Source organism: Sturnira hondurensis, unplaced genomic scaffold, assembly GCF_014824575.4.
Source record: "Sturnira hondurensis isolate 20B ecotype Veracruz unplaced genomic scaffold, ASM1482457v3 Scaffold0022017, whole genome shotgun sequence".
NCBI lineage: Eukaryota > Metazoa > Chordata > Mammalia > Chiroptera > Phyllostomidae > Sturnira > Sturnira hondurensis.
The window spans coordinates 7366623-7393845 of record NW_028094648.1 but is presented as its reverse complement, the minus strand read 5'-3'; the positions used below and the strand labels follow the sequence as shown (position 1 = coordinate 7393845).

General features: G+C 48.0%; 2 protein-coding genes across 2 annotated transcripts in view; one reads left to right on the top strand and one right to left on the bottom strand.

Annotated features, from left to right (window-relative positions):
* Positions 1 to 8916: 8916 nt before the first annotated feature.
* On the top strand, positions 8917 to 13211 carry RASL11B (RAS like family 11 member B). The gene is made up of 4 exons (XM_037034185.1): positions 8917 to 9251; positions 9826 to 9882; positions 11008 to 11084; positions 11883 to 13211. Exons 1-4 carry the CDS (start codon positions 9110 to 9112, stop codon positions 12351 to 12353), a joined length of 747 nt encoding a protein of 248 aa, XP_036890080.1. The 5' UTR covers positions 8917 to 9109; the 3' UTR covers positions 12354 to 13211.
* A 6681-nt stretch (positions 13212 to 19892) lies between these two features.
* Positions 19893 to 27223, bottom strand: part of SCFD2 (sec1 family domain containing 2) — a 319432-nt gene continuing 312101 nt past the window's right edge. The window contains exon 9 of the mRNA XM_037034254.1: positions 19893 to 21836. Within this exon, the coding sequence (XP_036890149.1) occupies positions 21744 to 21836 (93 nt within the window). The 3' untranslated portion in view covers positions 19893 to 21743. The remainder of the gene's footprint in view (positions 21837 to 27223) is intronic.

The window sequence follows — 27223 nt, the reverse complement described above, 5'->3', positions numbered from 1 at the left end:
CCGTTCATGATGGGTGATTTACGAGCGCACCTGCCCACACCGTGCTGAGTGTTCAGCACTTTTGACCCAAAACGGCATGACCCTCATGTCCCACCCTCCCTATGCACCTGACCTAACCCCGAGTAACTTTTATTTTTGTTTCCCTGGCTAAAAAAGTCCTTAAGGGAAAACGGTTTGATGATGTGGAACAGGTCAAACAAAAATGGTAGAAGCACTAAAGGGCATCAAAATCAACGACCCGAAAACCTGTTCTGAGCAGTGGAAAACGTGTCTCGATAGGGGTGCTGCAGCAAATGGAGAGCACTGTGATGGCGACTGATGCTTAAACATGGAAGAATAAGTATACATTTTTTACAAATACATTCCGTTTGGGGGGGGTTTCCTTCATATGCAGAGCCTCTTCCACTGTCAACATCTCCTGCTAGAGAAGTACACTTGTTTCAATTGATGGACCTACTGTGACACATCACTGTCATGCAGATTCCATAGGTCTCGCTGGGGTTCACTCTGACGTTGTACAGTCTACAGGTTTGGACAAACGTATGAGGACATGTGTCCACCATTACAGTGTCATACGGAGCAGTTCCACTGCTCTGTTTGTCCTCTGTGCTGCACCTGTTCACCAGCCCCCTCTCCAGCAAGCCCTGATCTTCCTACTCTATCTTCTTAGTTTTGCCTTTTCCGGAATATCATACTGTTGGAATCATACATCATGTAGCCTTTTCAGAGTGCCTTCCGTTAGTTAGTAATATGCAGTTAAGCTTTCTCCACGGCTTTTCATGGCTGATTGTTCATTTCTTTCTAGTGCTAGTCAATATTCCATTGTCTGGGTGCACTAATTCGTTTTTCAGTTGTGTGTTTCTATAGGTTGCTGGATAGGACTGATAGAGACAAAGGTGAAATAAACAGGAAGGGGCCACCTGAGAGCTGTGATTCCCAGTGAAGGAGTGGCCAGTACCAGGGCCATTTCAGAGTGACTTGTGCAGAGGCCACAGCTCCACACAAACGGAGTGTGTAAGGCTTGCTCAGGACAAGTGACAGAGATCGAGCTCCATCCAGCTTCATCTAAAAAGTGGCTGTGTCGGCTCCAGTACCTGGAACCGACTCAGGGGGAGTCTGGATTTTCAGACATGGCCGAATGCAAGGCCTCAAAACGTGCCATCAGTGTCTGGGCTTCCTCTGTCTCTCGGGTTTGCTTTCTTCGGGGTTGGCTTCCTGATGAGGCAGCTTCTCCCAATAAGGGGGCTGACATGACTGCCGGGAGACCCTGACTCACCTTCCACCAGCTGTGCTAACATCCCTTTCCCAGCTCTCCTCTGAGCGCCCTGAGTTTCACTGGGCTAGCCCCGAAAGAACACCTGTGGCTGACCGGCACCCACCCCTGAAATCGGGAATTGATGTGACCCCACCAACACCACTTGAGCAAAATAAGAATGGGCCGGGGAGTTCCCAAAGGAAAATAGGGGTGCTCCTCCTAAAGAATGAAAAAGGACTCGAAGCAATGAAATCCATACGTGCTCCCTGTGGCAGACCATAGGAAAACAGAGATGGTCATACATATGGCATAAAAGCAATGAAAATAGTGGTCTTGAACAGCCATCTCAAAGCAATCAATTGAAAAAGAATCACATTATACACTTTTGTAATTAAAAATTAAATGCCTGGTCAGGCCTTATATCTCCTTTTCTGGGACTTTATGTTTTGGGGGATGCTAGAGAGGTGTGAAGGAAATGGTGGGTTCGCACTCAGCTTCCTTTCCATTTTACAATTGTTTTCTTGATTGTGCTATTACAGTTGTCCCAATTTTTCACCCTTTGCCACCCTCCATCCAGCACCCCCCGACTGCCTCTGGCAATCCCCCCACCTTTGTTCATATCTGTGGGTCATGCATACAAGTTTTTTGGCAACTCCATTTCCTATACTTGCTCTTAACATCCCCCTGCCTATTCCGTAACTACTGATTTGTACTTCTGAATCCCTTCACCTTTTCTCCCATTCCCCCACACTCTCCTTCCCACTGGCCACCATCCCAATGTTCTCCACATCTATGCTTCTGTTTCTGTCCTGCTTGTTTGCTTAGTTTGTTTTTTAGATTTAATTGTTGACAATTATGTATTTATCGCCATTTTAATGTTCATAGTTTTGACCTTCTTTTTCTTAAATAAGTCCCTTAAACATTTCATATAATAATGGCTTGGTGATGATGAACTCCTTTAGCTTTACCTCATCTGGGAAGCACTTTATCTGCCCTTCCATTCTGAATGATGGTTTTGCTGTGAGTAATCTAGGTTGTAGGTCCTCGCTTGTCATCACTTTGAATACTTCCTGCCAGTCCCTCTGGCCTGCAGTTTCTTTTGAGAAACCAGCTGACAGTCTTACGGGAACTTGTTTGTAGGTAATTATCTGCTTTTCTCTTGCTGCTTTTAAGATTCTTTCTTTATCTTTAACCTTTGGCATTTTAATTATGATGTGTCTTGGAGTGGGCCTCTTTGCATCCATCTTGATTGGGACTCTGTGCTTTCTAGATTTGGATGTCTATTTTCTTGACCAAATTGGGGGAGTTTTCTTCTGTTATTTTTTCAGATAGGTTTCCAATTTCTTGCTCTTTCTCTTCTCCTTCCGGCACCCCTATGATGTAAATGTTGGAATGCTTGAAGTTGTCCCAGAGGCTCCTTACAGTATCCTCATTTTTGGCAGGGGGAATTCCTTTTTATTCTTGCTGTTCTAATTGGATCTTTTTCTTCCTTATGCTCCAAATCATTGATTTGACTCTCAGCTTCATCTATTCTACTGTTGATTCCCTGTAAATTTTTCTTTATTTCACTTAGTTTAACCTTCATTTCTGATTAGATCATTTTATGCTGTTGAAGTACCCAGTGATTTCCTTGAGTATCCTAATAACCATTTTTTTTTAACTCTGTACCTGATAGATTGCTTATCTCCATACTGTTTAGTTCTTTTCCTGGAGGTTTGATCTGTTCTTCCATTTGGGCCACGTCTCTTTGTCTCCTCATTTTGGTAGCCTCCCTGTGGTTGTGTCTATGTAGAGCTGCTTTGACTCCTTGTCTTGGTAGCACAGCCTAATGTACTATGAGTCCTACAGGGCCCAGTGGCACAGCTTCCCCTATCTCCCAAGCTGGGTACTTGAGGTTTGCTCTTTGTGTGTACTGAGTACTCCTTCCTCTTGTAGTTGAGTCTTAATTACTGTCAGCAAGTCAGTAGGAGGGATTTACCCAAGCCAGACAGCTGGAAGGACTGGCTGTGACCACCGGCCAAAAGCCGCCTCTCTCCATGGCTTGTGGAGGTGGTTGGGTGGTGGTGCTCTGATATGGTATGCAACTGTCCACTGGGTGTGCAGGCTCTGGGGTTTTCCTGGTGGTATGGGCCAGGGTCAGCCACTGCCTGAGTCTGTCTGGGGCTACTTGGAGTAAGCTATACAGTGATCTATAGATGGCTGCTGCTAGTGCTGGGCCTGGGGAAACGCAGTGAGAAGTGAGTGGGCTGGGCACAGTTGTCGCTTGTTTGAGTGGATTTAGGAAGGTCTGAAGCCTGCACCTAGCCTAGCCACTCATATGGAAAAGCCACTGTCACCAGCTTGGGTGGGCCCATGATTTGGATGGCACAGAGCTTTAGGTAAACATCAGGGCAGCACTAATGGCATGAGCCAGGTTGATGGAGTCTCAGACATGTTGTCCCTGCACTGTGGTACAGTGAGGTGGAGCGCTCAGAAAAAAAAAAAAGGCCACTATCTAAAGTTCTGTCCTGGAGGAAGCTGTCCCCAGCTCTTGCCCCCATGCCAGATTCATTAGTTCCTCCCCATATACCACTGGTGCCCTTTAAGGTGCTGCCTCCGTGCTGGAGCCCACAGGGCGTACATCTGAGTAAGTCCATGTGCGGGGCCCTCCAAGAGGAGATGCCTGAGAATCCCACAGTTTCTTCCACCAACCCAACCTGCATTTGTTTTCACAGTCAGAAGTTATGGGGATTTATCTTCCTGGCACCAGAACCCTGGGCTGGGTGGTCTGATGTGGGGCTGGGATCCCTCGCTCCCAAGACTTCCCTCCAATTTATATCCACTATACGAGGGTGCGGAATCAGCCCATTCTGCACCTCTGACTCACCGCCCCTCCTACCTGCCTGGATGAATGTGGTTTCTTTAATTTCTTAGTTGTTGGACTTCCATACAGCTTGGTTTTCTGAAGGTTCTCAGTGACAGTTGTTCTGTAGTTTAGTTGTAATTTTGCTGTGGTTGTGCGAGGAGGCGAGTCCCATTTATCTATGCCTCCATCTTGACTGGAAGTCTTCCTTTCCACTTCTAATGTGTCTTCACGTGTGGCTGAGACTAGAAAGCTAAACACATTTTCCAGACTCCCTCACACCTGGGTAATGGACATAAATTAACTTCACTAACTAGATGCATTCAGATGAGATTTGCAGGGCAGAAGCAGGGCGGGGGGCATCTTCCTGTGTCTTGTTTGCTTTCTGGAGCTGCCAGGCTCCGTTGTGGAGATACTGGCATTTTTGGCCAAGTTGAGTCTCCACCTTTGTGGGTCTAGAAAGACAGGAGCAATGGTGACGGAGGAGGTTTCCTGATTCTCCATCTTCCTGACTATGGAAGAGGTGGCAGCTCCCTGCGCGGGCCGGTTTTTCGGTTCTGGTGGTCACTGCTGCACACGCATCCTGGAGCCCACGGCTCCAGCCCTTCTGACAGCACTGAATGCAGGTAATTAAATAATTTTCTGTCTAAAATAGCGGACAAGGCGTCTGTTTACTAGATATAAACAAACAAGGTTGACAAAAGTCTCAAAAAAATTCTGGTCCTTGATCAAGGCCTGGAGGCTGGGGGTGGGGGGCTGCTTTGGGGGAAACCCTTGTTGACACAGGCAGAAGGGAAGCTCATTTGGCTTTCTGGGCGTGATCTCATGGAAGGGAGGGCTCCCAACTTCTGGGGCTTATTTCGTTGATATGTGCGCCCTTCCTCAGAGATCACCAGACTCTTCCCCTGTCCACTCACGGGGGATTGTTCTGTTCCTTGAATTCATTCTCTCCAGGTGAGGCCTTTGCTTTCAGTTACAGTCCACAAATATTCACTGAATATTTACTGTCCACTGGCAAACACTACGTCCTTTGCAAACGAACGCACCTCTCCCCACCTGAGGGCCCTGCTTCACACTCACACACAGGGTCCAGCACAAATAATGCTCCTTTTTGAAATGACAAAATCTGTCATTACAAAAGCATAAGCGTGCAATTCTGTGACATAACCATATCACACTCAAGCACATCCTATGACATTTTAGGTGACACGTTCAAATTGTGGTCCACCTTCTGGGAGACATTCACATACCCTACCTACCACACTCAAGCAGGCCTATATCTGTGCATACACACACGCACACATATACGAAACACAAACTGTTCAACTACTCAAACTTTCCCACATTCTTCTCTAATTTCCACAATCCAGGTTTTCAGTCCTACCAAGTAATTCTACGGCTCCTGAATTTCCCCTATTGAAGTATTTCTTCACATGGTATTGAAGTTGCTCATTCATGTATTTGTCTCCCATGCCAAATGTTAACTGCAGTGGTGGCAACATGTGTCTCATTTGCCACTGTAGACTTGGACCCAGAATAATGCCTGGTACGTCCAGGGCTCCGACATTCCATAAGTATTTATTGAATTTACACTCTAGTGTACTAAGGAATTCCAGAAACTGGATTATGTTCTGGAAGCTCTCAGATCTAAGATCAGCTCTAAAGACCAAAGGGGGTGCTAGAAACTTGGGGTGCTGAGGCAAAATCAGAAGTTGGCAAAATATTTCTTTCTCTCCCAAGTTTGTCATATTTGAGTCCCCAACGCCATTTTTTTTAAGCTTCAACAGAGAAAGAGGGGCAGAGAGAGCAGCTCCAACCACTTTGTAGCATGGCGTCATAGGGGACTGTTTCACTGTGAACATTGTGGCAATTTTCTATGTCATTTATCCTTTGCAGATTTTGGCTCTGTCCTTTATAAGGTATTTGACCTTGGAGGAATTTTTAACCTGAGGCTTTGCTTTCTCCTTTATAAAACAAAGCAGAATACAGATGGCCATAAATTACTTGACACTGTTCCTATCTGACAGCGTAACCTATGTCCCTGCCACTCGCCCTTTAATTTGGGTGGGACTGACTGATAGTACACAGCAGGAGCGGTGCTATGCCAACTTCCATGCAGGAGCCTGAAAAGCCTGGCAGTTTCCAATTCTTGTCTTAGAACACTCACTCTCAGGGAAGCTACACACCCTGCCATAAAGGAATCTGAGCTGAGCTACCACAGGGAAAGGCAGAGAGAGAGAGAGAGAGAGAGAGAGAGAGAGAGAGGGAGAGAGATGGATGCTGGCTAGTCCCAGCTACCCTGGCATTCCCGATGAAATGCAGACTGTGAGTGGAGAAGCCATCTGGGATGTCCAGACCAGGTGAGGCTTCAGATGACTCCAGCCCCAGCTGCTACCTGACTGCAACAACATGAGAGACCTTGAGTGAGAACTACCCAGCTGAGCACAGTCAGCCCACAGAAGTGTGAGCCACTAAGGTTCAGGGTCATTTACTAAGCAGCAATAGATAATGCAACTGGAAATGATGGCATCTGACTTACAGGATTGTCAGGAAGGTACAATGAGATTTTTGTATACTACCTCCCTAACCCACAGCCTAGACTCAAACAAGCCTTCAGTATATATCAATTCTCCTGCCCCTTCCCCTTCCTTTTTATTAATTCTGTGAATTTCCAAGAAGGGGTGACTCTCAGTGTCATCGTTTGAGAGTAGGGTAAAGTGGAGGGGGGCTATTTGCTGGATGTTTGGAATTTGAAGAGCTCCCCTTTCTTTTCTCCATCTTTCTCTTGCTGCTTTCTGTTCTGTGTTCTTTAAAGTACAGACAGATCATTTAGACCTAAAATAAGAATAGCAAATTCAGCCTTTGTGTTTCAGACAGAAAAATCATAGGCTTGGTACAGGCTCATGGTAATAAAAACCAAGCCCCAGAAGCATTTTAGAGTCAAAGCAAAATTCTCCTTGATGACTTTTGTCATGTCTGTATGAGAATGTGTGTGTGTTTATATAAAGCATTTAGACAAAAACTTCAGACTACATAATTATTTCACCATGTACGCATGATAGAATTACAGGCTTTTGGGGGGAGGGGTTTAAAAAGCACACGATTACCTGTAATTACAGTCTTGCTACATTGATTTTATAGCACATCAAAATTAAAGTTTGATTTAAACCATGCAGAAAGACATGGTACATATTCTAAATGCCCCCTTTCCCCCTCCTTATTCAAATGACTGAATTTATTTCATGCCTGGGACCTCCATGGAAGCCAACCTTTTGTTTCATTTATTACTTAAGGTTGTGTGTTGCCAATTATGTTGTCTGTCCCAGAATACTTATTACCAAGGCGGTTTGGGATTACCTTTCCTCCACCTTGAATTCCTTGAGAACACCTAAACGGAGGTAGGGAAGAAAGCTCACCCCATTCTGAATTGGGTCAGCATCATAAATTCCATCAAATACCTGGTCAATTAAGTTGAGGGTGGAAGAGAGAAGCAAACTAGATGCCTGGCGTGTGTAGATAAGAGAACTGGCTTATACTTCTACATTTCAACCTTTAATATGGTTGTGGATACAAAGCTACGGTGTTTGTCCCCAGGATAAAGCTTCTGGAATATTTGGGGGCTGTGGTCGGAAGGGTCGAGAGGAGAGGGGAAGGGAGGGAGGTGGTCAACCTGTGTGTCTGGTGACATTTTGCAGTCAGATGCAGCTACAGAAGATTGCCTAGCTGGGGAGTGTAGCCTGCTATTAAAGATGTCTTTCCCTGGAGTTCAGGATTTTATGAGTGCAAGTACACATCTTCCTCGGCATCAAGTGATTTTACCAACCTTGCCATTCCTTATGACCAGAGACAAAGTGCGGACTCTTTCTGTGTTCAGCATCCAGATACAACCGGGGTAAGTTTCTTTCCATTTCAGGGGTCTTGTTGGAGGTGTGACTGTGTGAGGCGCTGGAAAGCTTGTTCTATAATTACTCCTTGATTTGCCTCCGGGAGTGCTGTAGAGCAGTACGGTCTGTACGTTAACCTGAGCTTGTCAGAGGGTAAGTGATCCGCTGTCCTGTGGACAAGAACCACAGCATGTGGGTCTCCGGGCAAATGGGTGGCATTATCTTGCCCCAAGCCGAAAGTCCCATTTGGGGAGAGTGGTTATGGGATATTGGCTACCGATTGCCATTGTAGGCAAATCTATGATACGGGATGCCACCCCAGACGCACCCAAGTCTGTGCAATCACTCCCCAAATTAATGAGATGCACGACGCCGATGCTGGGCAGCAGGACTAGTTCCCATACCCCGAACACTCACACCCACGAGGCCATAGCCTCCAGGGCGCAGGTTCCCAGAGGGTGGGCGGGGTTGGGGTCCAGAGGTTAGTTGGCTTGCAGGGATTGGGCGGGCAGGCTGAGCACCCGGAGGGGAGGGCGGTGGTTGTTAGGAAGGGTATCTGCCGGTGAAGCGCTCTAGTGACACCCAGACCATGCCCGACCCCAAGCTGAGCCCCGCTACCCAGCATCCGAGGCGTCCCCAATCCCTCAGCCACAGCATCTGCCCCGTGCGGGCGCAGCGGGACCCCGGCCAACTCCCAGTGCTGCCCTCCCCGGCGCCCGCCATTGGCTGAGGCCGTGGGTTCTAACCCACACGTTGCCTCCCTCGGGCTCGCCGATCCATTTTCCACGCGGCTCACGGGGCCCCGCACTGGCTCCCAGCGCCGCCTAGGGGCTTGGCGCTGGGGGGCGGGGCCTCTTGCAGAGCGCCCGGGGATTGGCCTCCCGAGGCAGGGGGCGGGGTCGACCCCGGAGAAAACAGCGCGCGCAGCTCCCGTGCAGTCCCAGCCGGGAGTCTGAGTCCGCTCGAGCGCTGCGCTTAGACCTCTCCGGTGCTCTTTTTGTTGTTGGGTTTTTTTTCTTTCTGCCTCGGAGCCCCTCGGCCGCGTCCTCCCTCCCGCTTCCGGGCTGTGCGAACCTCTTCCCGCCCCGCAGCTCTCATCCCGCGCGGAGCAGCCCAGCCGGAGCGGAGATGCGCCTCATTCAGAACATGTGCACCATCGCGGAGTACCCCACTCCGGGCAGCGCAGCCGCTGCCGATTACTGCCTGGGGGCGGCGGGCCGCCGGCTGGTCAAGATCGCTGTGGTGGGGGCCAGCGGCGTGGGCAAGACCGGTGAGTCCTCGCCCTCCAGGGAGAACCTGCTTATCTCGGGGCTGGACGTGGGCGGCCCCCGCTGGGAATTGCGGACAAACGAAGCAGGGGAAAAGTGAGAGGTGCAGCTGCCCCTCCGGAGGCACCTTAGCCAGCATCTCTTCTAACCCCTCCTTCAAGAGATGAGGGAAACTGGATCCAGAATGGCCAGGCGACCTTCCCCGCACCACCGACACAACGGGGATTAAAACTTCGGGGTTCTTGAGCCTCTGGCAGTGCCTAGCCCAAAAGGGGACTTAGTAAATGTAATTCCTCCTCCAGGCCTTTAAGATTAGAAAAACATTTGTCTGCTGGAAGGCTTAGGTATGGCTCAGCCTGGCTCAGAGGAGGGGGTGGACCAAATGACCCTTTCAGCTGGACAGGGCTATAATTCACCATACCTTCTAGCCCTCTGTCCATGTGTCTGGAAAAAGGGTCGAGCTGGGAGGGTAGGAATTCTCTGGGAAAGTTGTTTTCCAAGTGGGGAGTGGGGTGCGGATCAATCTAACTTTAGTGCCAGGTTTAAGCCTCTTTCCTTTCTCTTTTTGACCTGTAGCCCTGGTGGTCCGGTTCCTCACCAAACGATTCATTGGTGACTACGAAAGAAATGCAGGTGAGCATGTAAATTTGAGGAAAATACCATCAGCCTGCACCAGTTCTCATTTTTCAGTGTCTCCCAGACAGGTTCCTCCAGAGTGACAGTCAGCATCAGGATCTTGGCCACATCCAACTTTGCTTGCCCCCTCCCATGCTCCCCGCCCCCCATAACTGCCATCTGGCCTCATTCCATTCCAAGCCCATTCATCATTTTATCAAGTGCCTGAAAGTATTCCCCTTGGTATGTTTTAACTATGGGGACCCCGGTTGGAAGCACCCTTTGTTCTGAAGAGCCTCTCCCTTCTAAACACTCCTGCAAAAGTCATAAAAAAAAAAAGATGGTCAGCTCCTCCCCTCACCCCTATCCCTCTCTGCTGGCTGCCTTTCAGAGGTGACCTTTTAAAGCAAAGGCCAAAGGAGAGCAGTTGTAAATCTAAAGTTCTCTTTTCTTAACAAAGAAAAATGAGTAGAATTTTAGGAGAGTTCCTGAATAAATAAGAGGACACTATTTCAATCCCTGTGATTAAAACTAGCCATTGGGGAGGCTTAAGGGCTTTCAACCTATGTTCTGTTAGCAAATTGTTTCATTCCTTAGGCCATGTGAAGTACCTATAGGGGATTATTTGAAATGCACTATATAAACCATCCCACGATAAGGCATGGCAGCCTCTGCTTTGATGTGGGGCTGGCCATGGTTATGTCACATTTTTACTTCAGTTGGTAATGTTGGCTGTGCATTTATAACAATATTTGCCGAACAAGCCATTGTATCTAATAGCTAAAATACAAATATATGTCAAAGAGTGATAAAGTACCAAAATAAAATAAAAATCCCACACATGCTGAGCAAGAAAATTTGCTTTAAGGAAATACTGTACATATGGAAGCTCTGTTTAAAATTAGACAAATCGCCTTCCAAGAACTTGCACACTTTGCTTTCGTTTTAATGAATCTACTACTGGGGAATTAAAATTCCAGTTGTTTCCAAAAAAATTTGAATTAAGTCCATTGTCTAGGATAAAGTATAACTTATTTCTATGCATTGGTTCAAGTTGTATTTTTTTTCTAAGTTAAAAAAATCCCACAATGTTTCTAAAGCTGTACAAGAGGGATGAATGTGATTTTTTTTTTGCTTTGGTAGGTAATCTCTACACCAGACAAGTCCAAATAGAAGGTGAAACTCTGGCTATTCAAGTTCAAGACACTCCAGGTATTCAGGTAAGAAGCTGTGAGGCATGTGACTACGTCAGGGGGGAGTCTACGTGGCTGTAGAACTGTTGGCTTCTCAAAGTACCTCCTGCTGCAGGAGGAGGGAAATTGGGGGAGTGAATTGAGGCTTTTACATGTTTGACACTTCAGTTGTATCTGGCTGTTGGTCAGCCTTCCCCGGGCTTAATTTGGGAGATTTGGCTGAGGGGCAGAAATCTTCCCTTAGGAGGATCCTACCCAGCAGGAAAGACCAAATGAAACGCACTTGGAATTGGCAAATTTTCCTTGCTGTGGTTAAAAAGATCGCTTTTTACATTTGTGTTTGCCATTAAAAAAATCAAACATCTAGGTATAGACTCCAAATACTTGGAATCACTTTTTACTGTGGAAAGTTACTCTATAGACAAAAGAGCCATGCTAGTGTGTGTGTGTGTGTGTTTTTTTCTTCCCCCTCTTGAACTGGGCAGTTATCCAGGTTTAAATGCTTCCAGCTCCTATCTTTACTTCCCCAGACTTACTGTCTAGCCAGTTAATTTCCCATTTTATGCAACTACAAAGTCTCTCTGCATGGAGTTCTCTGCAGGTCAATTTTCCACTTGAGTGTGGTGAGCTGCTCTGTTATTTATTCCAACTTCGTGCAGCTGGATCAACATATTGTCAAGAAAGCTGAAGTGTGTGGGGATATAACTTGTTTATGGCCTGCGACCTGGCATTGCAGTAAAGGGCTCTTTTGAATTCTCCATCCAGCCAAGCCAGGGCTCTTTTCTGCCCTTGCCATTCACCTTGCCATTACCCCACCCCTTTCAGGTCCATGAGAACGGCTTGAGCTGCAACGAACAGCTGAATAGATGCATTCGCTGGGCAGATGCTGTGGTGATCGTTTTCTCCATCACCGACCGCAAGAGCTATGAACTCATTGGCCAGCTCCACCAGCACGTCCAGCAGCTACACCTGGGTACTCGGCTGCCTGTTGTGGTCGTGGCCAACAAAGCTGACCTGTTGCATATCAAACAGGTGGACCCTCAGCTTGCACTACAGCTGGCCAGCATGCTGGGCTGCTCGTTCTATGAAGTATCCGTCAGTGAAAATTACAACGATGTCTACAATGCCTTCCATGTCCTGTGCAAAGAAGTGAGCCACAAACAGCCACCGAGCAGCACGCCAGAGAAGCGAAGAACCTCCCTCATCCCCAGGCCCAAGTCACCCAACATGCAGGACCTGAAGAGGAGGTTCAAGCAGGCCCTTTCTGCCAAAGTGAGGACTGTCACCTCTGTCTGAGGCAGAGGCCCTCGAGGGGGTTTGGTCTTCCCAGGAAGAGGTCTGAGGTTTTCCAGTGCAGGAACATTGAATGCTGGCAGTAATACATGGTTCCAGACGGGGCTGGAACAGGGAGGCCAGGAGGGCCTATGGAACTGGTGTGGAAAAGGAAGCATTGTTCTGAGCGGGGGGGCAGGACCCATGAGGCTTGAATGATCCCACTGAGCCGCTCTGTGAATATGTGAAATGTACTCCATGTCTTTTCCTGTGGAGGGGGAGGGGGCGTACTTGCTTTGGATTTTGTCCTTAACTACCTTGTAAATGATGGTCAGTTGTAGTTTCACCAAATATATGGATGTGATTTACAGTGGGGATGAAAGAACAGATTAAGCTCTCAAAGGCTTTCCTTTTTTTCTTCTTTCTTTTCCTTCTCCCACCTACCCTGCGCCCCCACCCCAACTCTCAAGGAAGAATTTTCTCTTACAAGGACGACTTGCATTTCTGGAACATTATTCCTTATAGATTGCCTTTCTAACCTAAAGGGTACCCAGATTTCTTTTTCAAGAACAAAGAGGAAAATATTTCCCCATCCCCCCAAAAGGGTGGACTTGATAGGCCAAAATATTGTATACCCAGACATCTAAAAGTTCATATGGCCCGACATGGTGGAGGCTGCTTAGTTGGGCCGAGGTTGAGTGGTGGGGGACTCACACTCTTCAGCCCCAGACTTTGAGTAGTTGTGAGACTGTATATGTATATATTTTTAAAAACTCTTGCATTGGGTACAGAAAAAAAATGCGTCCGTTGAATTTGGTGTGATTTGTGTAAATGGCGCATGGCAATGACCTTGGGTTGCCTCCCAGGCCTGGTTGAATCATGGCTCAGATACAAAAACTGCCCTTACAGAGAGTGAACAGATGCCCAGACCCCTACACAGATGCACTTTAAAAAGCCACTCATGCTTTGGCTTAAATTGTAATTAATTTATTTTATGTACAATAAATCTCATTTTAAAGAAGAGATGTCTGACTTGGTCTTTATTGAAACACTCACCTTTTGTCCTTCGAAGAACTACTCAGCACGTTGGGCGTGTCGAGGCGGGCATCACGCCTTCCAAGGGTCATTTAAATGTCCCAGCCGGAGAGGGGCATAGAGCTGTTACTTTGCAGATAAGAAAACAGGCTTACAAACAAGTCGAAAATCTTGTCAAAGGCCACAGCCTGTGTTATAAATTGTAGTTTGCCACTTTGCATTAAAGAAGAGCATGTCTCCTGTTCATTTCCTCTGTGACCGTCCAGGGGAAATGGACAGGCCGGTTTTAGACTGCCAAGACAGCCTGGCTAAGCCTTGAAGATACCAAGGCTTCAACATGATTACTGCTTCTGCACACATGCTCGATTTGGCACATCTCTTTTGGGTGTGCTGCTTTCAAAAAGTACTTTGTTCGCATTGTGGAAGCTCGGAGCCAATTGACCTGAGTCGTTTGGGAGCGGGAGCCCCTCCCTTGTGGCTCCTGCCACCAGAGTATGTGCTAAAACTGCCAGGCCACTCACCTGTGTCCTTCTGGGCCAGAGAGGCCTTCCATGCAGGCTGAGTGAGTCACCCCCTTTATGGGCAAATAATCACCCCTGATGTCTGAGAGGTGCTTGCACGCACCTGACACCTTGGGGGAACCCTGGGGGGAGCTTGCAGGAGAAACACTATTTTACAGGTGAGAGAAACAGGCTCTGGTTTTGGGTGATGTCCTCAAGATCACACAAAGAACCTGGAACTGTGTCTTTGGGCTAAATTGTAAACTTAAACATAAGAAGGTCTTTTAAATTGGAAGGCAAACAGGTGTTTATTTGAGCTATTCGAGAATCAGTATTTCAGTTAGGACAAAAAGAAAATGGGCACTTATGAGAAAGGGAAGGGGAACCATGGTATCGACAGAGGGGAGGCATTTCGGCCAGTGAGGATAACAGAGCAGAGTGATGTTAATTCTAAACGGTGATTCCAGTTTTCAGCCCTGAGGTCATCCATACCATAGTCATTGTGGTATCTTCATAAAACTTCTTTGGGACACAAGGTTTCTCAGGCCCAGTGCAAAGGTCATTTTGCCCTGTTTAACATTCCAAGGTTTGAGGTATAACGTGTGCAAGACAGTTCCTTGGGCACAGCAGTTCTGACTCTGTTTTAAACTGGCTTTATTCACACTATCGTTTACAATATTCGGTGTTCTTATTCCTTTGCAGATTTCATACATAAGATGCTATGGCAAATACAAAGTCATGAGACAGAGAGAAACCGCCAAAATAGCCACTGACGGGCCACTATGATACAGTGCCAGGCTTTTAAATCTGTTTTCTCACAGCATAAATACCATGTCTGGTCTTGACGGGGTTTTTGGTGATGCCCGGAACCCTACCTTATATGGAGGGCGATTTCCAATGCTTCAAGCCTAACTCAACCTGTGTCGGGGGCTGGGATGGAAATGGTGCCTACACGAAAAGCATTTCAATTCAAAGGCAGTGACAAGTGTCTCCAACTAGCGTCTACTCACTTTTATTTCTGTTCATTCTATGTGGTTGGATTTATGATGTCCAGTGAGCAAGAGGTTAATCTTGGCATGTTTAACAATGGTCTTCTACCCAAGTCCTGGAATTAAAGATAGAGAACATTCCAGTGGGCTTTCTCTTGCAAAGGTGCTGGGCAGGGCTGCACTCCCATTTATTATTGACACAGGGCACCGTCCCCTCTTCTTCCGTCTGTCCCACACGTGCGCAGACCCCTGCAGCCCTCTCCTGCTCCCTGGCTGGGCTTCCAGCTGCGCCTCCTGGCACCCACGGCTGCCGCTCACCTGCTCTGTGCTGGCCTCAGTTTCTCGTACTTCACCTTGGGAGTCTGGGCTGAAAGGGGTATGAGAGCTCTGTTCCATCCAGGGGAACAGAGTGGTTTACTCAAGGCGAGGGGGGGGAGGGGAGAGAGAGAGCTGGAAACCACACGAGTCCCAGCTGTGTCCGCTGTCTCATAAATTTTAGCTTCGTGTTTTATTACCTTTGCTCCTCTCATTATTAGTACAATGTCTCTTGAACCCTGTTCCTCTGTTTTTAAATTATTTTCATTATTTTAAAAATTCTTTTAATTGGTCCCTTACTAAAGGCATAGATATAATTCTTAAAATGGACTATGAGGTGGGCATCATTTCTTCCATTTTACAGAGAAGGCGATTTGAGGGCCATGGTGCACAGGATTGGCCAAAAATCCCATGGCCAGAAAGTGGCTGAGTGTGGATTCAGGTGCGGCTTTGGCCCCAGGCCTGTGTTCTGCTCGCCTTCCTGTGGCGCACAGTAAGCATTCAGACTGTTCTTAAATTTCTGAACTACAACCAAACAGCTCTGAGCAACCCCCGCTCCAGCCTCCATGGGGGAACCCCTGTTCTGGCACCTGGGGAAGGGAGGGGCAGGATGTGTGCATAGGGTGGGGTGGGTGCAGGGAGGAGGGTGGAAGTGGAAGCAGGGGAGGGGAGCACGGAAAGGATTAGAATTTATTTAGCATTTACAATGGGTCAGATTATAAATGATCACCTTTAATCTTCTGAAGAATCCTGGGAGGAAGGATTTCCTGGTAAAGATGAGAAAACTGAGGCCCGGAAAGGTTAAATTACCTGTTTAGGGCCACACAGGTAGTAGTAATAATGACCGTTTCTACGTGTTCCAACCTCACACCCACCCCACAATCCATCATCAGTCCCTCGACGAAGACACACAAGGGAGGCTCAGAAGAAGTGACAGGTTCAGAATTTGCCCTTGCGACTGCCTGGTGTCACAGAATGGACCCAAGCAGTTGGCTCGCAGCTTCCCAGGCTCTGCCGCTTTCAGCAACTCCCCCTGGGAGCTCTCCTCTTTGCCTTCTACAAGCTGGCCTTCCCGGCACTGGCCCCAGTTCCCGTCCTTTTCTCAATCTTTCTGTTGCTACTAGGAGCTTGTGGCTCCTCCCTGGCCCAAGGCCCACCTGGCTGCCACAGCCACATCTGCTGTTGCCATCAGCCGGCTGCTCACGGGTCTCCAGTCCCAGCTCGGTAATAAAGACATCCAGGCAGGGGCGGGGGCCAGCCCACAGCCCGTCTGCCTCAGAACCGGATCCTTGTCTGTCGTGATGTCTGGCTTTCGAGTTTCCTCCCCGCTGCAAATCAAAAACATTCCCAACACTTCGTAGCCTGCCCGACGTGGCTCAGTGTGGAGCTGGCTGACCTTTCTCGGCCCTCCTGGCCCCTCGCCCACTGGCAGCTGCAGGCCCAGCTCATGGCCCACCCAGCCAGCCCCCAGCTATGGGTGTATTTATAGTGAGCCCTTCATTCTTGTGAAAAATGGGATTTCAACATTCACCTTACATTCCAAAGGGGGAGAAAACCGGTGTTTCCCGGACAAATGAATGACCTTGTGGCAACTCCCTCAAGACTGAGCAGTTGGGTGACTAACTCCTGGTCCTGCCTCTGCGCCTGTGGGGAGGAGGGGGGCCTCCCAACAGCCTGCCCAGGAGTCAAGACAGGGATCTCGAAACAGCCCAGAGGGCACTCACTATAGGGCTCTGTTTATTCATTCATTATAAACAACCCAGGAACACTGGTGTTTTCTGTACTCCCTTTAGCATCTAAAGAGAGAAGCTTCCAGAGAGTCCTTCTTGTTCACATTACTCTCCTAACTTGGTGAGAGCAGGATTAGGTTTATCACTGATTGTGGCAAGATCTCATGCTCCCTTCTCAAATACCCTCCATCATCTGGTTTTGTCTTTTAAAATTCCCTTTAAAATAGAGATGGAGTTTCTTCACGTTCCCTTTGTGGGGATAGCAGACAACCCTTGTAATACTGGATTATTTGTTGTTGAGATTCTGCTTCTGGTCATCTGTGTGGAATAGATAGCAGTGGTCATGGGGGAGGCTTGACAGAATGCTTTGCCACTGGGGTGACACTGAAATGGGGGTCTCTGATGTAGACCGGGCCGGCTCCACAGACTCCGCCCCTCTGGCTCAACCCTTGGCTGATGTGGCTCCCCTGCACATCCACGCACTGCGCTGTGTGCACTGTGCGCGCTGTGTGCCCTCTGGCACTGTGTTTGCCAGGAAAGTGGACTCCAGAAGGAGAGTTTACAGAGGCAGAACCAATTGCTGCAGAGTATTTACACGTCTGCCAACCGACTGCGTTTAGAGAATGGCCTGTAGGTCTGGCCGAGGTTTGCGTCTGTATGTGTGTGCTTGGGCTCTGGCCGGCTGGCGTTTAGGGGGCAAACCCTCAGACTCAGCCAGAAAGGAGAAACCAGCACTGTCCCTCGGCTCAGCCTTGGAAGCCACCTGTAGGCAGCAGACGCCTGGGAGGGGGAGAATCCCTGGAACTGGTACGTTTGGATGAGGTTCAAATGCCAATTCAGGGTGTCAGCCTCAGAATCCACACACTGACTTTGTGGCTGACATTGACATGGAGAGAGTTCACTGTGTTAGAGACACAGGCCCTGCGCGAACACGCATTAGACGTTCACTACGATAGTGGTGCTCTGACACGCTCTCAGCCAGCTCACCATGCGCCATGTTCTTCACAAGTTTAATGAATTCTTCTAATGCTCACAACAGCCCAAAGCGGTAGGTCCTACCACTGTCCATTCGTGGTCACCTGAGCCCGGGAGAAGCGAGCTGCAGCGTGCGGTACAGATGGAGAAGGCTTCGGGAGGCTCTGCCAACAGGCCGGGGCGCTGTTTCCCGAGACCCCTCTTCTTCCTTATCTGGCGAAGCCTCCTTGCAGGATTTACACCAAGTTTCCATTACGTTCCTGCTTTTCACTGAAGAAGCAGTGCTCTGCCCCGTGTCTCCCACCTTCTTTTTTTTAAAATATTTTTAAAAGATTTTATTTATTTATTTTAGAGGGGAACGGAAGGAGAGAGAGAGAGAGAGAGAAAGAAATATCAATGTATGGTTGCCTGTCATGCGTCCCATGCTGGGAACCAGGAACTGGCCTGCAGCCCAGGCATGTGCCCTGACTAGGAATCGAACCGCGATCGTGTGGTTCGCAGGCCCGCGCTCAATCCACTGAGCTACACCAGCCAGGGCTCCCACCTTCTTATTCAAACCAAACTCCGGTCACTTGAAACTCATTCCGTCTCACATTTTCTCCAAAGCCTTCTACTACCTGATTGCCCACCCTACTCAGTGCCTCTAACCAGAGACCACAGAGATGGGAAAAGGTGATTACAAATCCAACTTCTGACATTTCCCTCCACCCCCAGAGGCTGCCTTTGGCCATAGGTAACAGTATTGAGAGCGTTATTGGGATAGAGGAACTGCTTAATGACAACACTTACAATCAGGAGCTTCTACCTTTTATCATCTCAGACTAGAAGCTTTTGGATATTCTTCTTTATTTTTATTTTTTAAACATTTAGTTTATTTATTTTTAGAGAGGGGAAGGGAGGGAGAAAGAAAGGGAGAGAAATATCAGTATGTGGTTGCTTCCCGCACACCACACCCCTGGGGACCTGGCCCGTAACTGGGGAGTGTGCCCTGACTGGAACCAGCCACCCTGTGGTTCGCAGGCCAGCACTCAATCCATTGAGACACGCCAGCCAGGGCTAATTTTTTCTTTTAAAGAACATTCGGCCCTGGTTGGTGTGGCTCAGTGGATTGAGCACCGGCTTGCAAACCAAAGAGTCACTGATTCAATTCCCAGTCAGGGCACATGCCTGGGTGGTGGGCCAGGTACCCAGTAGGGGGCTCGTGAGGGGCAACCACGCATTGATGTTTCTCTCCCCCTCTTTCTCCCTCCCTTCCCCTCTCTCTAAAAATACGTAAATAAAATTTAAAAAATAAAGGAAAAAATTAGGTTGCAAAAATACATTGGAGCCACAAAATTAATATGGAAATATAATTCATGTCTGCTATGAAAAAATTCAAATAACACAAGTATATCAAGAGTAGGAGCCACAAGGTTCACAACAGCTTGATTCATAACAGCTCAAACCTGGAAATAACCTGAATGTTCAAGAGGTAAATGGGTAAACAGACCGTCATGTATCTGTTTAACAGAACACCGTTCATCTATAAAAAGAAAAAGAGAGAGAATTACTGATATACAACAATGTGGATGAATCTTACAAACATTTTAGTGAGTGAAAGAAGCCAGATACCATAGTTCAAACTGATTCCATTTTTATGCAATTCTTAAAAAGGCAAAACTAATTTATACTTTCAGAAGGCAAAAATCAGTGTTTGCTGAGGGGCTGGAGGCAGACGAGGAAACAGACTGGAAAGGGACACAAGGGGATCTTTGGAGGTGGGGGAAACGGCCTATTTCTTGATGACAGTTCCACAGTATCCCCATTTATTAAAACTCATTGAGCCCTGGCTGGTGTGGCTCAGTGGACTGAGCACTGGCCTGTGAAGTGGAAGGCTGCAAGTTCGATTCCCGGTCAGGGCACATGCCTGGGTTTCAGGCCAGTCCCCAGTTGGGAGTGTGGAGGGAGCAACTGATTGATGTTTCTTTCTCACACGTTTCTCTCTCTCTCTCTTTCTCCTTTCCATCCCCTCTCTCTAAAAATACATAAAGAAAATCTTTTAAAAAATCATTGACCTGTGCATTTCAAACAAGACCATTTTAACTGTGTGAAAATTATACTGCAATAAAGTAGACAAATTCTATCAAAATAAAACTCAAACAATAGGATTATGAGCTGCTGAGTAGTTAAATATTAAATAGGAATAAATATTTGAATATATAGAGATATAAAAGAGCAAGACTCCTCCCTTCTCTTAGCTCTCTCACTTTATACTTCTTCCCAGAGGTAGCCACTTGTTAGCAGTTTTGTTTTTGTATTTCCAAAACTTTCCTTTGCAGAGAGACACATGGTTTAAAATTTAACCTTGAGCAGATACTCACACAGGGCCCGGTCGTCAGGAGAGGCATCAGCTGCTGGGTCTGTGCGAGCCGCAGGGTCACAGATGTGTCTGGCTCAGCTCACTGCAGTGGCGGGAACCCAGCCGAGCGCCGGGCTGGTGCAGGGGGCTCATGCGGTATTTGGGAGTGAATGGAACGACTGACTGAATGAATGAATGCAGATTTGAGACACATAGCAGGTTACTTCTTAATGTTTTTTTTTTATTTTAGAAAGTAATGATTTCTTCTTCAACTATCATTTCTTTTTGGGTACTGCCATTTTCTCATTCAAACTCAGACTTCTAGATTAGGACGATGGAAGGAGCCCCTGAGGTGTCCAACACTGAGCACCATAAAAAACTGGTGTGAGGTGGGAAATATACTTGGGCAAAAAAAAAGCCAGTTCTACGAAACCTGCATTGATTACATCCCAGAATGATCTCCAACTTCACAGTTTCTCCATAAAATGACAGTGATTTGTTGAGCACTGAGAGGCATATGCTTCGATTTACATTTTATTTCCTCTCCCTGTTTCATCCACACTAGACACTGCTGCAGCTCTATCTCTTTCTACAAATACCTTTTAGAGATGCTAGAAATTCCCATCAACCACTCGCCTACAAATGTCCGGGATAATTTTTGCTGGAACTCTTATATAATGTCACTAGGTGGGTTTAGGTTTTTCTGCTACAGCCAGAAGAGAAATTTAGACTTAGACAAAGCTCGAAAGACAAAGCTCTTTCAATAGGAGTTAAATCACAGGGGTTAGGGTTCAAATGTAGGCTCCCTGGGACCAGATATCTGCACCGGGCCTTCCTTTGGGAGGGACGGGGACCTTTACAGGCAGAGATGGCCCCCACTGTGGTTCCCAGGAGGCTGGGGGCCCTGCCAGCGCCCTGGCTGGGACAATGCGGCCTTTTGTCACAGCGGGGGTGGGGTGGGGTGGGGGTGGGTGTTCACAACCAGAGCAGCCCCTGCCCATTTCCTCTGTCTGACTCCTCCTCTCAAACTTGTCTCAGATCAAGTCAGAAATAAAGCCTCAGACCCCTTTGCAATGTTCCCTCCCTCAATAATGTAATCTTGAGAAAAAAACCCCAAAGTTTCCTCACATTTGTAATTCTAAAGGATGTCAAACTGCTTTTTGAGCAACTGCAGATCAAAGGGCTTATAATCCACCAACACTCCCCCAAGGGCATTTATTTAGAATTATTGAACTTGCAGGTGGAATCAGGAAGATCACAAATAGAGGGTTAAGAATAAATGGGAATTATTATGAACTAGGCCAGCTGAAAGACAGTTGACACCTTTAGGGAATGAAAATACTTTTTTTCAAAGAATCAAGAATCCAGCCAAACCACTTCACTGTGTGGTTCTTCAGACCCTTTGGCCAAAAATTGGTCATACCAAAATTCTGCCACACCAAGAACACTGAATGGGGAGGCGTATCTTGATGGTGACAGACAAGAGCATTGGTATTTCCATCTCGGGTAGATCTCGTCTTCTCAGGAGATGCTCAGGAGCCAAGATCTGGGTGCAGACGATCAGTCGCAAATATCAGCTCGGGGATGTTCAGTGGCTTCAGGAGCCGCGTAGACAGCACGATTACCTGACAACAGGCGGGGCAAACGCAGGGCAGACAATTAGGGGGCGACCTCAGGTTATTAGGTGGTAAGGAATAAAATGCAACAACTTTCTTTGGGAGTAGGCATGGAGTGGGTACTGTGGGGAAAAGGCAGAAAACAGCAGCTTGATGCCACCGGACACAAGTGTCCTGGGTGGACGGATGACCCTGTGGGACAGAGGGGCTGTATCTACCAAACCTTTAACCAATGGGCACTGAGAATGGCCCATCCCAGCCACTACCTTGCTGCTAAATTGAATTGGATCATATGGTCACTTTGCGATCCAGTAATTTGACCTTGATGTAGATAGAGATTTCTCCCTCCTTCCAGGAGCATGAGAAGGGATACTCGAGAGGTAAATGCTGTTGTGGGTGATAGTGATGATGACAGTATTAGTCAAACAGCAGACATTTACTGTTTCATGGTTCAGGAGGCCAGAAGTCCAAGGTGTTGCTGGCATGACTGGTTTTTCCTCAAGGTCCTGAAAAGGACCCACTCTTCCCTCTCCACTTCCTCGTGTCTTCACACTGCCTTTCCTCTGTTTCTGTCCAGATTTCCCTTTCTCACCAGGACGCAGGCAGATCGTCTCCTGAATGACCTCATCTTAATCTAATCATCTACGGAGACCCATTTCTTTCTTTTTTTAATTTAAACATTTTATTGATTATTCTATTACATTTGTCCTACTTTTTCCCTCTTTGTCCCCCTCCACCCAGCCCCTCCACTCCCTCAGGCAATCCCCACACTGTTGTCCATGTCCCCAACAAAGGCCCATTTCAGGGCCCAATATAGTTACTATGGGCTCGGACTTCAACATTTTTTGGGAGGGGGCATAATTCAACCCATAACAACGATATAATGATGATACCAGCTAGTATTCATCAGTCCTTATGATGTGCCTGCTCTGAGGATGATCTCGTTTAATATCCATTTAACCTTCTTAACCACCCTGCGAAATACGTAATATATTATTCTTATTTTGCAGGTAAGGAACATAAAGTACAGGGAGGTTAAGAAACTTGCCCAAAGATACAGAGAGAGTAGTTAAGTCGGGATTCCAACCCAGTCAGGCTGGCCCTAGCATCCAAGTGTCCACCTGATCACTTCTCTGTGGTCAAGGGCTCTGGGCAAGGCTGCTTCTTCTCCTCCAGTCGACACGGACCTTTGGGCCTCTCTGGCCTGTCCCTGTGCCAGGTGACCCTTCCTGCTTCCCTAAGTCTGGGCCTCTCCTCTGGGGCAGGTCTGTCTCTGGGGCAGCACAGGGGAGTTCCTTGCCCGGGGCTGGGCTGGGATGTGCTTTGTAAGAGCCAGAGAGGTTTGGCCCAGGCAGGTGTCCAATGCCACCTGATGAGAAGGTGACTATGGGAAACGGGGAAGGAGGTTCTAGAATCAGAGTGCCGCAGCCCAGCACCTGAGTGAGAACAATTGCAGGCCAGCACCAGGCCCGCCTCCACCTGGCCACTCTGCTTTGCTGTGCCCCTGGGGAGAGTACAGGCTGATACTGCGCACTCCACTGTCTCCCCTCCCACTCCCCAAATCATCCCAGGTGTAACCAAAACAGTGAATTAACCAGCTCCCACTTCCCAGCTCACTGGTCAACACCAGTCCACACGCTCCACTGTGGAGCCAAAGCCGATGGTGACTCACTCATGGTTGGAGGGGAGGGAAAGAAGCACGTTACATTTTTCTTGCTGTTGTTAAGAGAGTGAGGGTTATTAAAACTTCTGTTTAAAACAAAAATCAGAAGTAGCTATTTTACTTTTTCTTGAAAGAGAATTATTTTTAAAAATATATGGTTAATGTCAACCCAGTCATATGTTTGGCAAAAAAAAAAAAAACAAAACAAAACCTAAAATCTGTGCTCACATTTTTCCTTGAAAGCTGCAAGATGAGAGTTTGAGAGCAATGAGCGAATATTTGCATCGTCCCACACAGTGTAGCGGGCACCGGAACATGTGACTATGGAGAGGGTCTCTGCTCACTCCTCAGGCTTCTACGCCAAGCCTAACAGCATGGTGGCTAAGAATGGTGGCGCCCCCATCAGAACCCCATAGAGCCCAGCTCCACCGCTCTGCCTTGGGGAAAAGTCACTCCACTCAGAGCCTCAGCCTGTCTGTCCTAGAAGAAAAGCCACAGCCCCGTGCTCGCAGCATTGGGGCAAGGCTCACTGCAGAAGCTCAAGTGCATGCAGCACAAGGGGGCTCGGCAGTCGTGAGCGGCTGTTTTATTGTGGTTTTGTGGTTGGGTCACAGACCTCCTTTTCATTCTTTTGAAAGCTAAGAAAAACATGCATGTGTTCCTACACAGAAGATTCTGAATATAGTTTCAGGTGATGTTCATAGACAAGTAGGATTCATAGACCACATGCTAAGAAACACTTATTCAGATATATTTTTTTAAATGCACATGTAAAAACAAAAATCTTTGGCACACTCTTTGGTAGCAGACTCGTGTGAGGTACTAGAGGCCAGTGTAACTGGTGTGCTAAGGTCCCCTCTTTTGCCCTTGTGACTTGCCAGTCCCCACCACCACTGCCAGCCTCTGTTGACCTTAGTTCCAGTGCCAAGATGGCAGACTCTCCCCCAGTTGAGCTGAGGGCAAGTGTAGAGGCTGGAGTGAGTCTCTCGGGAAGTCTTGTTGGCAGGATTGAGGGACTTGGAGAGGAAGGGCTACCGACTCAGTCAATGCTGACCCTACTGGAGCAGTGAGGCCTGGGCTGAAAGCACTTGTCACTCTTGGGTTGCACACTGGGCTTCCAGCCACCCCGACAGAGACTCGGGGTTTGGCCACCTCCACCGAGCTGGAGCCAAAGACCAGGCCTTTCAATGCTAAACAAGCAGGTAGTTATACAGCGTATGGGCTGAGCGAAGGATGTCTGGGGCCTGCTCCATGGAGGGTGGGTGAAGATAAACAGATGGAAAGGACAGGCGGCAGGTGAAGTAAGTTAGGAGGTCTGGGAGGAGGGGAGAAAGCAGTGCTGAGACCACGGACTCTGGAGGATTGGACTGCGGTTGGGAGTGCTCAGGTGAGCACTCAGGTGTGTCCACAGCTGGGCAAGACAGATGACTCTGGAGAAGTTGCTTAATCACTCTGAGACTCAGTTTCTTTGTAAAATAGGAAAAGTGACACCCACTTCATAGGATTATTATGAAGATCAAATGTGAACAGACATGTAAAATATTTAGCATGATGACAGGCTCTAGGGAGGCTTAGAAACGGTAGCCACTATTACAGCCTTCGCCCTCTGCTGTGTTCCCTGTCTGGCTCCTAGCCATCCTTGCCGCCTTCTTCCTGCCCTTTCATAAGCCCAACCTCCTCAGAGGGCATTTCGGGATTTCAGAATCTGAGGCCTCTCAGCACTCCACGCCCAGCCCCCCGCCACTGTCCTGCTCACCCTCAGTTCCACTCTTGCCACGTGCAACCATATTCAGCCTCACAGCTGGAACCCTGGAGACGCTTCTTTATGTGGAACATGAGTTCCCTTCACACTTTGCCTGAAGACCTTTGAGTCTGCTCAGGCATCACCGCCCCCAGGAAGCCTTCTCAGACGTCTCCCCCCCCCGCCCCCCCCCCCCCCNCCCCCCCCCCCCCCCCCCCGCCCCGCCTCAGGCCTGACCATGTTCTCAAGGCTCTTGGTATTGCCCTGTCTTCCCTGTTTCCTTGACGGAGTCTTTACTTTGTTTCTCAGCATGGGGCTGGCCCAGATCAGGTCCTTGATGTAATGAGAGGGGATCATTCAATGAATGAACAAAACCACCAAGGTAACGAAGGAGGCAGCGCGTTTAGCATCGTCAGCAGGACGCTTCTCTAGTCAAAGACAGTTCAGAGAGCTCTGCGTAAATTTGTTTCAACTCAGTTCGACAGAAAGCTTATTTGTCTAAAATTCCTATTTTGAAGAACAAGCAGGATTGCACCGCTAACATTTCTTTTACAATGTAACAGTTGATGGTCCTTAATCATTGTCCTGTCTTAAGTGTCTTTGCGTTTTCTGACTGTGTTTGAGTCTTTTCAGAGGTTTCTTTCTTTTCTTTTTTTATTCAACTAATGGCATTTCTGCATTACTTGGCTAAAATAATCTTTAAAATTCTAAAAAATAAGGCAAGCGTGGGGGGAAGCACCCCCAAAATCTCAAAAATAATAAAGAAAAAGCTTGAGAGTCTGAAACTGGTCTGTGAGATAGGAAACGTGAATTTTATAAATACAGTGATCAAACATGTGATATTTATTAGGCAGACGGAGTGCTAGAGGACTCCTTTTAGAGAACCGGCTCTCCGGGGAACCGGGGGCACTGATGGGAATTCCCATCTGTGAGACGGGGGGTGGGGGGGTGGGGGGAGGGCACCAGCGTTCCCTGAAAGCCTCAGAACCAAGTCCTTAGAGCAGCCCTGGGCTCCAGGAAGGCCCTGGCTCGGCTGGAAGAGGGACGGTTCCGTCTTGAAGCTCAGCCTGCCAGCTCCGAGCTCCTGCAGGAGTGGGCAGCCCTGGGACAGCAGCCCCGGCCCCTCACTTTCTTTCTACTTGCCACTTCCACTATAATTTCTAAGTGCCAGCACCTTCCGGTTCTATTTCTGCAGAGCAGAGGAAGCTGGGCAGTCCGGGATTTAGAGTCTATAACCCTCTGATTTCTAACACTGTGAACTGAAAGGAGAGCAAAAGATAACATTTTTTGTCCCTTTTCCTTTTAAACTTGGCAGAGTCTCCCAAGGAAGAGCGACCCACACTTGCACAGGCACTGACACCCATCGGCATCTATTTGATGACTGGTTTTGAGCACATATCATATTCAAGTCCTTATCCACCCCCACACGCGTACACACCCACCCACACACTCACACACTGTGGTCAACATCAAGCCTTGCTCATGGAACTGGTGGGACAATGGATTAACCGCTCGGACCTGACCCAGCCCCCCGGAAACCTCCTGCGGGCCGCCTGACCTGCTTCGCATCAGAGGTCAGCGCACTGTGCTTGTCCAGCTCTCCTAACTCCGTGAGTGGGAGGTGTCAGGTCTCCTCCTCACCTTTGTCCCCTCTGAGGTCTCCTCTTCACCTTTGTCCCCTCTGTTTTATTCTGCTTTGTTTTTTTAAGAGCAGGATGACAGGTATGGGCGGTGTTAGTGGGTGGAAGGATAGAGCAAAAAGGAAAACGGACTCAATGGACATGGACAACAGGGTGATGATTGCTGGGGGTGGGAGGTCTAAGGGGAATAAATGGTGATGGAAAAAATACAATTAAAAAAAAAGAAAAAAAGTTATTCGACTCCTCTCCTTGGGCTTCCTGTCAGCTTCAGACTAACCCAGAGCCAGGTCTCAGAGCCAGGAGTTAGGCGGCCTTGGACCCCCGAGGTGGTACAAAATTGTGTGTGCGAGCG